This window comes from Drosophila rhopaloa, unplaced genomic scaffold (assembly GCF_018152115.1).
Source record: "Drosophila rhopaloa isolate 14029-0021.01 unplaced genomic scaffold, ASM1815211v1 contig_167, whole genome shotgun sequence".
Classification (NCBI taxonomy): Eukaryota; Metazoa; Arthropoda; class Insecta; order Diptera; family Drosophilidae; genus Drosophila; species Drosophila rhopaloa.
In genome coordinates, this window is record NW_025335047.1 from 2,741,676 (window position 1) to 2,754,633 (window position 12,958).

General features: G+C 34.1%; 1 protein-coding gene across 5 annotated transcripts in view; it reads left to right on the plus strand.

Moving 5' to 3' along the window:
* The first annotated feature begins 3,083 nt into the window (after positions 1 to 3,083).
* Positions 3,084 to 12,958, plus strand: part of LOC108046785 (heterogeneous nuclear ribonucleoprotein D-like) — a 106,134-nt gene continuing 96,259 nt past the window's right edge. For 3 of the 5 annotated variants that reach the window (XM_017126664.2, XM_017126667.2, XM_017126668.2), the window contains exons 1-2: positions 3,084 to 3,302; positions 6,271 to 6,737. In XM_017126664.2, the coding sequence (XP_016982153.1) occupies positions 6,631 to 6,737 (107 nt within the window). In that variant the 5' untranslated portion in view covers positions 3,084 to 3,302; positions 6,271 to 6,630. Of the gene's footprint in view, positions 3,303 to 5,348; positions 5,478 to 6,270; positions 6,738 to 12,958 lie in introns of those variants that run through there. The other 2 variants (XM_017126665.2, XM_017126666.2) reach the window with 2 other exon arrangements.

Consider the following 12,958-nt stretch of genomic DNA (forward strand, 5'->3'; position numbering starts at 1 on the left):
AATCTCTGAAACTCCGACAGCTACTAATAAATCGCTATTTAATTTTATGGCTGTTTCATTAATAGGCCAATAACCGATGTTGCCCCAACTTGCCCATTGCTGGTTAATACCAAACCGCCCTTTAACCCCACAGTGCCCAACGTAGTCGATTTTACTGCGGGCCAAAAGCTTCACTCCTTTCGGCTGATCAATAAAATGGGAACTAAATCAATTAGCCGATGGCGGAGGAGTGGGAAACTTCTTGGCACTTTCATGAACTTCTGGCCGGTAATTAAAATTCACCCACAATACCAATCTGTAGTGGAACAGATTTCACTAATTACTTTTATGACCCAAATTTGCTGAATGTGCAGTTCGCTATAAATTCTTACCTTGAACAGTAATAAACCCTGAGAACATCAGTTGCAGACTAAATATTGCCATCAATGGCTGGTGTTCGTTCCTCTTCTGCTAAAAATACCCTGTATTTTCTCTTCTCCTTCGGGATACCGAAGCCGAGTTCACTTCAGTGATATGTTTTATTTATTTGCTAAATGAATAGTTTTACATAATAAGGCGTTGCAAGTTCTCAATTTGTATCATTAAATGTAAATTGCCTAAAAAGATCCAAAATAAAAAACAAACAATTGTTGATTGTTATAAAAATAACATTTGGAATTATTAAATGAATTAAGATATTTAACAAAATTTATGACTTACTTGAAAGTTACATTTTTAAAACTCTGTTTTTTTATTCGCATCTTTTGAGATACTTTTTGCAAAAAAAAATGGTAGATCTTAGTCGGGAAACTCATTGAGCGTCTTTTCTCACAACATTTTCTTTTTATTTGTCTCACTCACTTCTCCCGCCATTTTCAAACTAATCGAAGACGCTTGCTGGTAGAATTTATTGCTGCTGCTGCGGGGGCGTGTCAGGGAGCGGCTAAGACATAGACGGAGGGGGACGTGGCATGGGGAACAACTGCTCCTTTGACCTGTCTGCCTCAGTCGCAGTTGTTGCTATTGTTATATATTGCTCCTTCTTTATCGCCTGGAGCTCTGCAAACAAGTTTCTTGTGTCCCGACAAAAAAGGAACCGAAAAAAATGAGCCAAACAAAATAAAGGAACAAAACATTACAGAAAAAAACTCTTTTCGCCGTCAGCTGCTTGACTGCAGAAAACTCGTTGCGCTTGTTGCGCGTTTTGTTGTAAATTATAAAGAAATAAAAAAGAAAATGACATAAAAAATTGCTTAGGAATGATTCAGCCTTTGATGTTTTTAGGCTGCCTAATAAGCCGTTGAAGTTATTGTTTTACTTTTTTTTTTGTAATTTGGGAGCGCCCAGCCGCCAGAGCAGGTCTGCGATTTTGCGAAAAAAATTTAATTTGTGTAAAATTTGGATTTTGCGGGGGTGTACCGCCAATTGGTAATTGAGGTGGGTGCAACAGGCGACGGAAAAGCTAAAAAGCTTTGTAGGCATCAATGATGGGGAACTGAATTACGCATTTTTTGTTGTATTTTAGAGATATTTCCGTTCGATAATTACTAAATATTGAATCTCTTTAAATATCAAAAAATAGTTTAGAATAGTATTTTATTTAAAGTAAATAACTGCAAATTAAGTTGCATTTTTAGAGCATTAAACCACAATCATTTAAAAGTGCCGGTTTTAGGTATTTTTTCTGCAAAGCCATTTTTCTAAAATTTGGTACACTAAATAAATGACGAAAAATTGACCCCAAAATACAAACCAAGTTGAGAACACAGATTTTTAGAGAATTAAACCACAATCATTTTGAGATATGCCACTTTGAAATCGGATGTCTGCAAGAAAAGTTATGGGCTTAGAAGTACAGGTTTTATGTCACTTTTCTGCAAAGCCATTTTTGGAAAATTTGGAAAGGCGCAACACTATAAAAATGATGAAAAATCGACCCAAAAATACAAGCCAAGCTGAAAACACAGATTTTTAGAGAATTAAACCACAATCTTTTCGAAGTATACCACTTTGAAATCGGATGTCTGTAAGAAAAGTTATGGTCTTGGAAGTACAGGTTTGAGGTCACTTTTCTGCAGCCATTTTTCGAATGACGAAAAATCGAACCGAAAATACAATACAAGACAAGTTGAATACACGGATTTTTGAGCATTAAACAACATTCATTTAAAACTATGTTTATTTTTTTAGAGCTTATGTATTGCTTTAGATTTTGATTTTTATGCTGAAATTTTATTCTACTTAATAAATTTTAAAATAAATCTTATATATTTGTACTTTTAAAATACCATAAAAATACCATAGAAATGCCAGAAGATGCTAATTTTTATACACACCACAGAAAGCAAAAACAAGAAGAAGAAGATATAGCAAAAACAACAACAAATGGACGCAGCATTCAAGACCGGAAGTAAGCCAAGGCGTGTGTGTAAAAGGGACAACAATACGAGCGCCAAAAGTTGTTGCTGTCTACCCAAATGGCGTTTATTGAGCGACTTCGCCGCAAAACAACAAATTCTCTTTGCTTGGCTCTCTCTGGGAGAGAGGGAGCAAACATTTCGCTTTGTTTTTGTTGTTGAGTTGGGGTGGGGCGAGGGGCCCGTTTATGTTGTGGGTGGTTGTTGAGAGAGTAAGAAAGAGAGAGTGGAAAATGTCAACCGAAAGAGCACATGGAGATTACCCTATATTTTTTGAGTTTCCAGGGTATATTGTATTCGTGCTGATTTATAATGGGTTTTCTATAGCATATGAAATAAGAATTTTTAGTTTTCAATCAAACTTACAATGAAATAATTTTTAAAAACCAAAATAGTTGCATAAGTTAATATTATTCTTAAGAAGAAACATTTTGTGTACGGTTATATTAATTAGTTTATTTTTTTTTGTATCTTTTCAGTAATGTATCTAGATACCGGGTATCTTGGAGTCGGAAAACTCGACCACTTGTTTTATTTTATTATGCTTGCCGCAAACGTCAAATAGCCGAGAGAAAGAGAGAGATATAAAAAAGCGAGAGGCGGTCGAGAGAACTTTTCTCTTGTATTTGTATCTGTATCTTTCGGTTCGGTTCAGCAGTATCTTTCGGATTCAGTTTGCTTGCGACCGTTACAACAGCCAGTTGATTCGAAGCGATTCGAAGCGGACCGATTCGTGGTATCGTCGTCGTCGTTTTGCCGTTGATTTCCGTTTGTGCATCCAGATAAAGCCTAGTCTTGACTTGACTTGATTCTCGACTGGGCCTTAAATCGAAACCGAAACCGAACTCGGCTAATGGAAAATAAACAAACAAAGAAAGCTCAAATTTTGTTTGCCGCGTATTGAAAGTAATTCCCATAGAAAATATAAGAAAATCTTTTTCTGAGATATTGCATGACTGAAATTAATTACGTGTTAAATTGTTAAGCAAAATGAACAAACCGCATCCATAAAAAACAGAGTGCATGCAAATTAATTAAAAATAAGATCCGAAATCTCTACATGTGCATGCAAAACCCATCAAGCTTTATTTAAATCAATGACTTGAGCGACCGAATAAAATATGTATTTCATGGCTATTAAGATTATAAACAAAATTTATCATTAAATCTAATATTAACTTTCATGGTTTATTAACTAATGATACGTTTAACTAATGAATCCTAATGCAATTTGACTTGCGATGACTAAGAAACCCCTTATAAAACAAAAACACGAGTTTAAAATAATGAAACAAATATATAAATTAAATGTGTAATTAAAAATATAAAACAATGAACTTTCTGCTCGAAGCCCAGTAAGTCGACTAAAAAGACATGTGCAGTTAAATAAGTGTTCTGCTAATAAATTGATGCAATATACAATTAAACTGGAATACAATTATTAAAAAAATCGCATTAATTTCGGTCTACATTTATGCACTTAGGTGTATGGTTTCCTATATTAAAAAAAAAGTATTACGAACACAAAAACATTCAATATTCAAAGCGGAAAAAATAATAATTAATGTTATTGTTGTTGGTGACCAACTCATTTTTATCAATTACAATTTTGTGTTTCGGTTTTGTATATTTCACAATGTGTTGTGCACGATAAGAAAAAGAAGGCGAAAAACACTTGAAGGAAACTGAACATTTTTCTGAGAAACTGTTGATGTGGGTAATTAGATATTATCAGGGGATGTGAGTTGAGTTCCCCCTTGAAATAGAAAAAATATTGTGAATAAATATACCCCAGGAATCCGAAATATTCTGAATTAAACGAAATTCCATATATGAAACATGAAACTGAATACAAATACACCAAAATTCCGCAACCAAAATCTAGAGTTAAACAACCAAAGGGAAACAAATATTCAAATGTGACAATTAAATTAATAAAGCTTAAATAAAATATAAAATTACTTGACACTTCGCAAGTGAAATAAATTTGATTTGTAAATTTCACATAAATCAAAGCGAAATAGCTGGCAATCCTTCCCTTCAACTGAATTAAACAATTACTCTTTGTTTCTCAGCTTTAAGCAATCAAAATCAACAAAATGCGTCAGCTGCGAGCCGAGCTTTAAAAGAAATACGAGCTGAGCAAACAAAATAAGATAAACACAGAAAGTCAAGTACAGTCATTGCTCTAATTTTGAAACTTGCTGAACTATATTGGAATTTTCCCAGTGAAATAACTTTCATAAAAGCTTCATAAAATATATTAAAACATCAAACTTCTAGTGCTCAGGAAAAAGTATTATTGGCTAAACTTGCGCTTTTAATTTATTTGCCCGCAAATAAGTCACAAAGTCAATCAACTTTTTCGTAAATAGGTAGCAAGTAGTTTCTATTATCTTTGGTTTAAACTAATGTATAAACAGTGACTATGAACAACTATTACTAATGTGGATAGCAAAATGGGTATAGAATAATATAATATTTACAAGATATACAAAACAAAATTTTAGTATCAGATATGTATCTTTATTTCTGAGATATTTCCATGATAAGTTTAGTTGGTTTGAAGATTAAGTTCCTCTAGTCAGGGAACACTGTAAATCGGGGTGAACAAAGCGAGCTATAAAGACGCTCGTCTGATGGCTATATGGCTATATGCGACTATATAGGCCTATTGTCTGGGGAAACTGCATGGAACTGCACATCGGAAATGATTATGGGGGGAGCATTGCATGGCATAGCGAAAGAGGGGATAAAGGAGTAGGAAAAGATAGTGGTACGTCATTAACTGACTCAGCCGCATGTTGCATCCAAGTTTTTTTTTATGATTATTCAAGTCCTGCGGGAGAGAGTCAGAGAGGGAGAGAGAGCGAACTACCCAGAGCAAGCGTGAGAGCTTCAGCGCAGCTTTGTCCTTTGTCCTGCGGCGAAAACTGCTCCTTCAGTGTCAGTTGAAAAAAATTCCTTGTTCGGAGCGGACGGATTGTCGAATTTCGCGGATTTTTGCGAGTGGTTTTCATGTAATTTTCGTCACGCGTTGTTTATTTGTGAATGTGTGCGGCATTACGTACTAGTGTGTGTGTAAGTGACTCAACCTGAAGACATTTTTGTTTTTTTGAGGGACGCTTCTTTGGTTTTTTTTCATTTTACGTTTTCGCATATTCTTTTGCGGCGAATTCAATGACGTCGCAGAAATTTGTTGTTGTGCTACAAATGTATGTTTATGTATGCGTGTGTTTTTGTTCAAGCAAATCGATTTAATTTATGAAAAATTAAAACAAAAACCGGCACAGAACTACAAAACTATAAAACCCAAGCGACTTTAATTAAAAGCCGTGTGTGAAATTTTATCAAACCGCAACGACAAAAACAACAATATTTTATCACCATTTTGAGAGCGGTACGCACGTGTGTGAGTGCTGCTTGTGTGTGTGTCGTGTGTGTATGTGTCGAAAAAGCCGGCAATGGCAGAAGAGAATTCAGAATTCAGCATTGAAAAGCCAGAAGCAAAGGGCAAAAGCAAATGCCAAAGAACGAAAGTAAAAGCATAAAGCCAAAAACAAAGAAATGCTAAAGAATCGAAAGAAGACCAAGAAAATAATGCTATAATAATAAAAACAAAGTCATGGAAAATGAAAAAGTGGTTTAAGTAATGACAAAAATGAAAAAATAAAGCAATCTAAGTAATATCTTTTTAAAAGATAAATACACTAACATAATACAATTTTATGTAAAAATATAAGTAATGAATATAAAAGTAATACTTAGCTTATTAAAATACACATGCTTACAATTTAAAAAATCATTTTTAATTTTGTACCTAATATCCCAAATGTTTTAAGTAAATCTAATAAAGCTCACATTTTTCTTCTAGAAAATCTGAAACGTTGCCAGCAAATCTTGGTGTTATAAAAATGAGTATTACCTAAAAAAACAAGAATAAATCAGTGCGGTTACTTAACAAAAAATCTTTAACAAAATAGTTAAAAGGTCAACTAAAAAGTGCAAGAAAAATTAAAAAAAAAACAGTAAACAAAAGTATTTGGTGCAAACGCATTAAAGTAATTTTCTCAGCGTGAGTCTGTGGGATAAGCGAAAAGCCAGCAAAATTTACTGCTTTGGAAACTCCGATTTCAACATAAACACCAACACCGGCAGCACCATCAACCCCCCCAGCGGCACCACCCACCTCCAGATTCTGCACCACCAGCACCACCCCCAAAACAGCGCGAGAATGCTGTTCGAGAATCCGGCGGTTGCGGCCAAGTTGCCCTTTCCGTACAACGTGCCTCCGCCTCTGCAGGCGGCGGCGGCAGCAGCGGCGGCTGTTCCAAATCTAAGGTGAGTTTTTCACTTTTCTTCACACTCCGGAAAAATGATTAAGGAAACAATCTTTAACAGTACTTTAAAACTCTTCAAACGACGGCGCTATGATTATTTTATTCAGTTTTAGTATTCTATCTTTATTGTAAGCCATGAGTATCTTTTGAAGTCGACATTCTTTCCCATAAAGCTGTAGGAGAAAATATTTCCAACGATATCTAAATTATCGAAAGTGTATAGGTAATCATAAAAAAACCAAAAAACATTATATATTATTTTATTAATATTTTGTTCAGAATATTAGTTTGCGATTTTAGATTTATAAGCCTTAAGCAAGGTATAATATTAAGAAACATACTCTATCGATTTATATTCTATTGAACAAAACTTGTCTAGAAATATTTGTATTGTGTTTATGGGTCTTGTACCTATAAAAATAAAAAAAATTTTAACATAGTAAATATATAAGGGAAACATTCTCCAAGAATATTTATTTACTTTCAAATCTATGAAAGTCCTAAAATATTTTTGTAAGTGGATTCAACCACCCACTTCCCCTTTGAAAAAATAAGAACTCTGCGCGTCTCAAGGCCATTAAAGGCGTTAATGCGCTTTGAGGTTTTTACTCTCTTTTTTTTCTCACAGCTTTTGGCCAACTTTTGCCTCAGTGGCATATTTATGAAAATTGTTTTGCTCTTTGCTTGTTTTTAAATTTTTCATCAGGCACTCAGCCTGACTAAAGCCTCACTTAGAGTCGCGGCAAATTTTCCAACCTATAATTTCACTAAGTTGCTATCCCTAAATTGTATTCATTTATTATATGAGATCGAGGGCGAAGTTTACGTTGTGAGTTACTGTATTAATATTCATTTTGGGCGGCACTGGATACGGGACTGTGTCCATAAGCTATTTTGTATATACTTCAAACTAATCTTTAGATTTTATATTTATATTTTAATAAGAAACAAAATATTGCCTATCCATATTTTTCAAGTGCACGCAACCTTATTCCCCTTATTTCCAAGACCTCTACCAAAAACTAAAATTAATGAATTGTCCTCTGGTCCAAAATGTCCACAATATTTTTTCATTCTGAGTCATTGTTAAGTGTTGTAAATTTGTATTTTTCCGTAATTTCTCCGAAACCGGTAATAAATGATTGTAGGCTACAGCGGGATTATTAATGCCCGGCTTTTGCCTTAAGTGATGTTCGTAATGAACCATTTCGTGCCAGAAAAAACGAGAGTAAACAGTTTTAAGGGGAACCTTTGTGGTAGAAGCGAAATATTTCGGCAAAAAAAAATAAAATAATAATCAAGTTCGTCAAAGTCATTGGGACATGCTTTGCTTTTGATATTAAAAAACAATCGTCTGGCGCCAGGCAATTAAGAGTTTAAAGTTTTTGTTATTCGTTTCCTCAGTGTGTGCTTTACCAATTAGCATTTTATTTATTATTTCATAATTATATCTTCTGCCATGTGCCAAATTTTTTTTGTTTGCTTCGGGAAACTTGTGGTGATATAAACTAATAAATAATATATCAATTGTCTTAAGAGTTTTATCAGTTTTCAAAATAATTTCTTAACGAACTTTAAGAATATGTATCTTTGAATTTATTCTTAAAGAACATATTATTTCTTGCGGAAAAACCAACGTTGTTATATTTTTCAAGATCAAATTACTTGACAGAATTTATCCGCCGAAGATGCTGGAAAAAATTATTAATTTCAAATTACACTTGATGTAGAACAAAAGCCAAAGCCAAAAATCGAAGAAATATCCAAAGGAAACAAACAAAATTGAAAGGGAAAATCGCTCATCGATTGCCAGAACATAGACAAAGCGTAGATTGGATTTAAAGTGACAGTAATAAATGACAACAAAGGCAAGTTTCATTTAAAAATACTCTAGGAAAAAAATATGCTGCTGGGGAAAAAGAACTTGGCTGGCTGACTGAACTTGCACTAGATGAGATGAAATCCGAGGGTGAAGAGAAGCCAAAGAACGTGCTAAATAAACAGACATCGTCGCCACATTTTCAGTTTGACACACTGACAGGCGAAACAAATGGCAGCGGACCCGGGAAAACTAGAACTCGAGATCCTCCACTCATCTCATTGCTCTGTTTGCTTTTTTCCCTGAACAGGCAAATAGTTTTCTTCGTATTCAGTGCCCACTGTAATATGAGGCATTGAAAAATATTCAAATTCTTGGCTCTCGTTCTTGTGGTTTAATTGTGCGTTAGTTTAACTGCATTTAGTGCAGGCGTAATTAGCCAAATTGTTAACTTAATTATTTTGGGCTTCTTACGCATAGTTGGCTTTACAAATGGCTGTGAATAATAGACAGCTAAGGGTCTTACAGTAAGGTTCGCAATTATAAATCAGTGTTGGATATATATTTATTTTTGTTATTTTATTAAATATGAAAAGATATCATACATAAACCCTACTTTATTATGAATTTGCAAGACCATATTATACGAATTGATATACATTTGTTATATCTTAAAAATTATCCACACATTTTTCAGTGTCATAATATCAAATGTATTTTCCCCTTTGTCTACTTTATCACCTGACAATCAATCAGAAATGACAATTTAATACTTTCGGAACGCACTGTCGTTGACATTGAAGTTAAGCCACGCTCAAGTTCCGCCTTAATTAGTCAAGCCCCAAGTCGATCATTTCATTCACTTTTTATGCAACAGACAGTCTGGTAAATAAGAATCAGACAGCAATTATATATATTTTATTTGCTGCACTGCTTGCATATTAATCGAGGCAACCCCTCGAAGTCCCCCTATGTAATTTGTATCTTTATCTCGAAATAAGCTGGCATACGTGGTCGGCAGGTGATTTGTTCGACCTTCCTTCCCACTCAATAGAATCGAGTTAAGTGCTTAGCTTGAGGTATCACAATTTAATGCCACACTTTTTGAGGTGTAAAAGTGAAATTCTCAACCTTTCGGGGCACACATGTGAGCATTGTTTCCGCACCCCAACCCTTTCACGCTTTCTTCCCTTTATTTCCCAGCGTTATTAAGACGTATCTTTAAGGCATAAAGACACTTTTCAACAATTTTTTTTTTAGTTTTGCGCATTTGAAATACATTTTTCTTTTCTGGTCTCGTTTCATTTTGTGCGCTCGCACATTTGCCAAGTTTTTACACTGCCGCCGAGTGATTATTCATAAGACTTCGCCGAGAGATTTGTGCCGGGGCGTTTGACTGACTGCTACAACGGCTGTTCTTATTAAGGTAGCACCACCACTGCCGAATACAGCACCACCATTGACGATAGTGGCACACCACCCACATAAGAGATTTATTTAACTGCGTATCCGAACCGCTCTCTTTGGATACTTACTTAAGCTGATTAAATCTGGCGGGTTTCTGTGGCAGGGAATTTTCTAAATTAAGCCCTCTTGTGTTTTCTGTGCAGCATTTGCGTTTTCAATTGCCATGGAAGTTGTTTCGGAACTTATGTTGTTAAAAATGATTCAATAAACGTTGCAATTAAAAACAGATTTCAAAATTATTTGAATCATATATGAAAACCTCAAAGAATCTTGAAAAAGTTTATATCTTAAACTCTCAAGTTACTTTATATCTTTCATAAATGGTAGGCATTTTTCCATTAAATTGTCATTTAAACAATTCAATGAGATCCCCATGAGCTTGGGCAAGTTTTTTCTGGGAAGCCAAGTTTAACAAAGTTTTGTGCTAATTTCTCATTTTTCCTGGGTTTCTCCGAACGTATCTAACAAACTCATTATCCGGCCATCGTAATTTATCTACCCACACGCACTGTTATAACTGTAAGTCTCGATTCAATTGTTCTCACATGTTCGCCTTTTGAATGGCCGCAACAAATTGACCAGCCAGAAAACGGACAAATGGACAACTCATCTCTCATTTAGATTGAGCATGACAAGACAAAATAAAAATAAGAATACATAGACAACGAAAAATGTGCGGGTAAAAGTTGCCAGGGCAAAAAGCAGCTTAAAGTTCCTTGACTCCTATGCCATATATTTTCGATTTAGATTTTTGCAGAGAGCAAAATATGTTCCATTAAACCAGTAAAGAATGTAAGCTATTAGTTTTTTAAATTACAGTAAGAATATATTAAGCCAAAAACAAAATATTGGACATTTCGAAATTTTTTAGAGTTATCTTCCTAGTTTTTATATTATTAAATCTACAAGAGTAGAACAAATTTATTAAAGTCATATGATAAAAATATAAAAATGTTTTTGTTTCCATTAATAAATTTTTCTCTGTGTGCCTTTATAAAAAAGTTGCCCTGATTTTTAGTTGATTATAAATGTAGGATTGCACGAATTAACTTATTATCGGAGTGATGTCGAAATGTAAAATTTCTAGTTTAACTTTGTTTTGATCAAGTTGTGCAACATAATATGTGTAAGAGCATCTGCTTGGATTTCACATAAAATACTGCTGGATGTACACTGCTAAGTGAATGAATGCACATATGATATTTTTTTATATTGTTTTTTTTTTGTAGCAGATAAAATTGTAAAAGTTGCCAAGTCTGCATTTGCTGTCAAGCTGCCTGCATGGAATTTTCCTGTATACAGTCGGCAACTTTTGAGCATTTTTTACACTCCACCAACATTTCAGTTTTCCACGATGTGGGCGTATTTCAATTATTTGCACGAATTGCTAACTGAAGGATGGGAAAAAGGGGGTCGGGTTCAAGCTGCGTGTGTTTTTGCACTTTAATTGAAATGCCATCACCGCAAACCTCCAAAGTTGAAAGCTGGTGCACAAATATTTTGCCCAAGATTAGAGATTGAGATACATTGATAATGTGTGTCTTGCGTTGCTTTTCCATTTGAATTTTGAGTCGCATAACGATAAATTGTTTGTTTTCGTTATCAACAATTTAATGTCTGATGAGTAGCATGTGATTTGATGGCTGATTTTTATTTGCCACGAACAGTGAACACATGCTTTAGGTGAACTTTCCTTTAGTGTTTTATTTCCTCATAAATCTATCAAACTGCATATTGATTTAAATTGAAAAGGAAAATATACTTTTGTTTATTTACAAAGAATTCTATTTGATTTTTACGCAACCTTCAAATAGAATGATATCATTAGGTGGCTTGCGAATTTATTTACTTGTTTTTGTTTACTTCTTTTGCAATTTACTCCGCAACTGCACATATATTTCTTGATTTATGCATCACAAGTCCACACTCAATTTCTTTCCAACGTACAAATGCAGCACCAAGAGGTTTTTATGTAAATTCGTCTTATGTGTAAGCAGCAGTCAGCTTATGTACAAATGTACCAATATGTACTACATGTATATGGGTGAATATATATGCACGCTGAAGAACATACATATATGCGGAGTAAAACTCTTTCGTTTGTTATTTGCCATACGAATGGGGGAAAATTGCATTTTCTCAAGTGCAGGGCCGCATTAAATTATGCACAAACGAAGGGCGTCTTTCCCATTGAAATGAAACATTTGAGAAAATTCCGAGCATGACATTCTCAAGATTTTTAGCACCGAGAAAGGAAAGAGGGCACCAAGTGAAAATGAAATGAATTAACATCAAGTCAAGAACTTAAATATGACATTAAGAAGAGCAGTCTTCGCAGCCATAAGGAAGATTTAAAGAAAGAAATAAATATAGAAAGACGTTTTGGAATAAACTACAAATGAAAGATAAATATTAATCTCTAAAGATCTCACTAATCAAAATAGTCATTTATAATTCTTTCAGATCAAATAACATGACTCATCTTATTTCACATTATTTAAAAAAAAACGAAGAACATATGGCAATTACACTCGAAGACTTGTCCTACATTTTCTTAATCAATTACAATCAATTTCCTTTTCCAATCACCCTCTCAAAGATTTAATTTTATTTCCAACTGGGTCAATCTCACAACAATTTTCGGCCCGCGTGTCGCTGTCAATTTGTTAAATATTTTGAGGCATTTTTAAAACCGAATTTAGCGACAAGATATGTGAAATTTTTGTTTTTACTGTAGATGTGCCAAAACAAATTGAACATGAATTTTTATGTATGAAATATTTTTATTTATGGTGTAAATTTTTAGTTGTCTCTGGCAGGCACGTGCAAATTAATTATATTGATTTTGTCAAAAAGAGAGTGACATTTTGGTAGCTTTTTCCCATTAATATGTCAATTGAAAATGTTACTGAGAAAAGAGCGGTTGGCGAATTAAA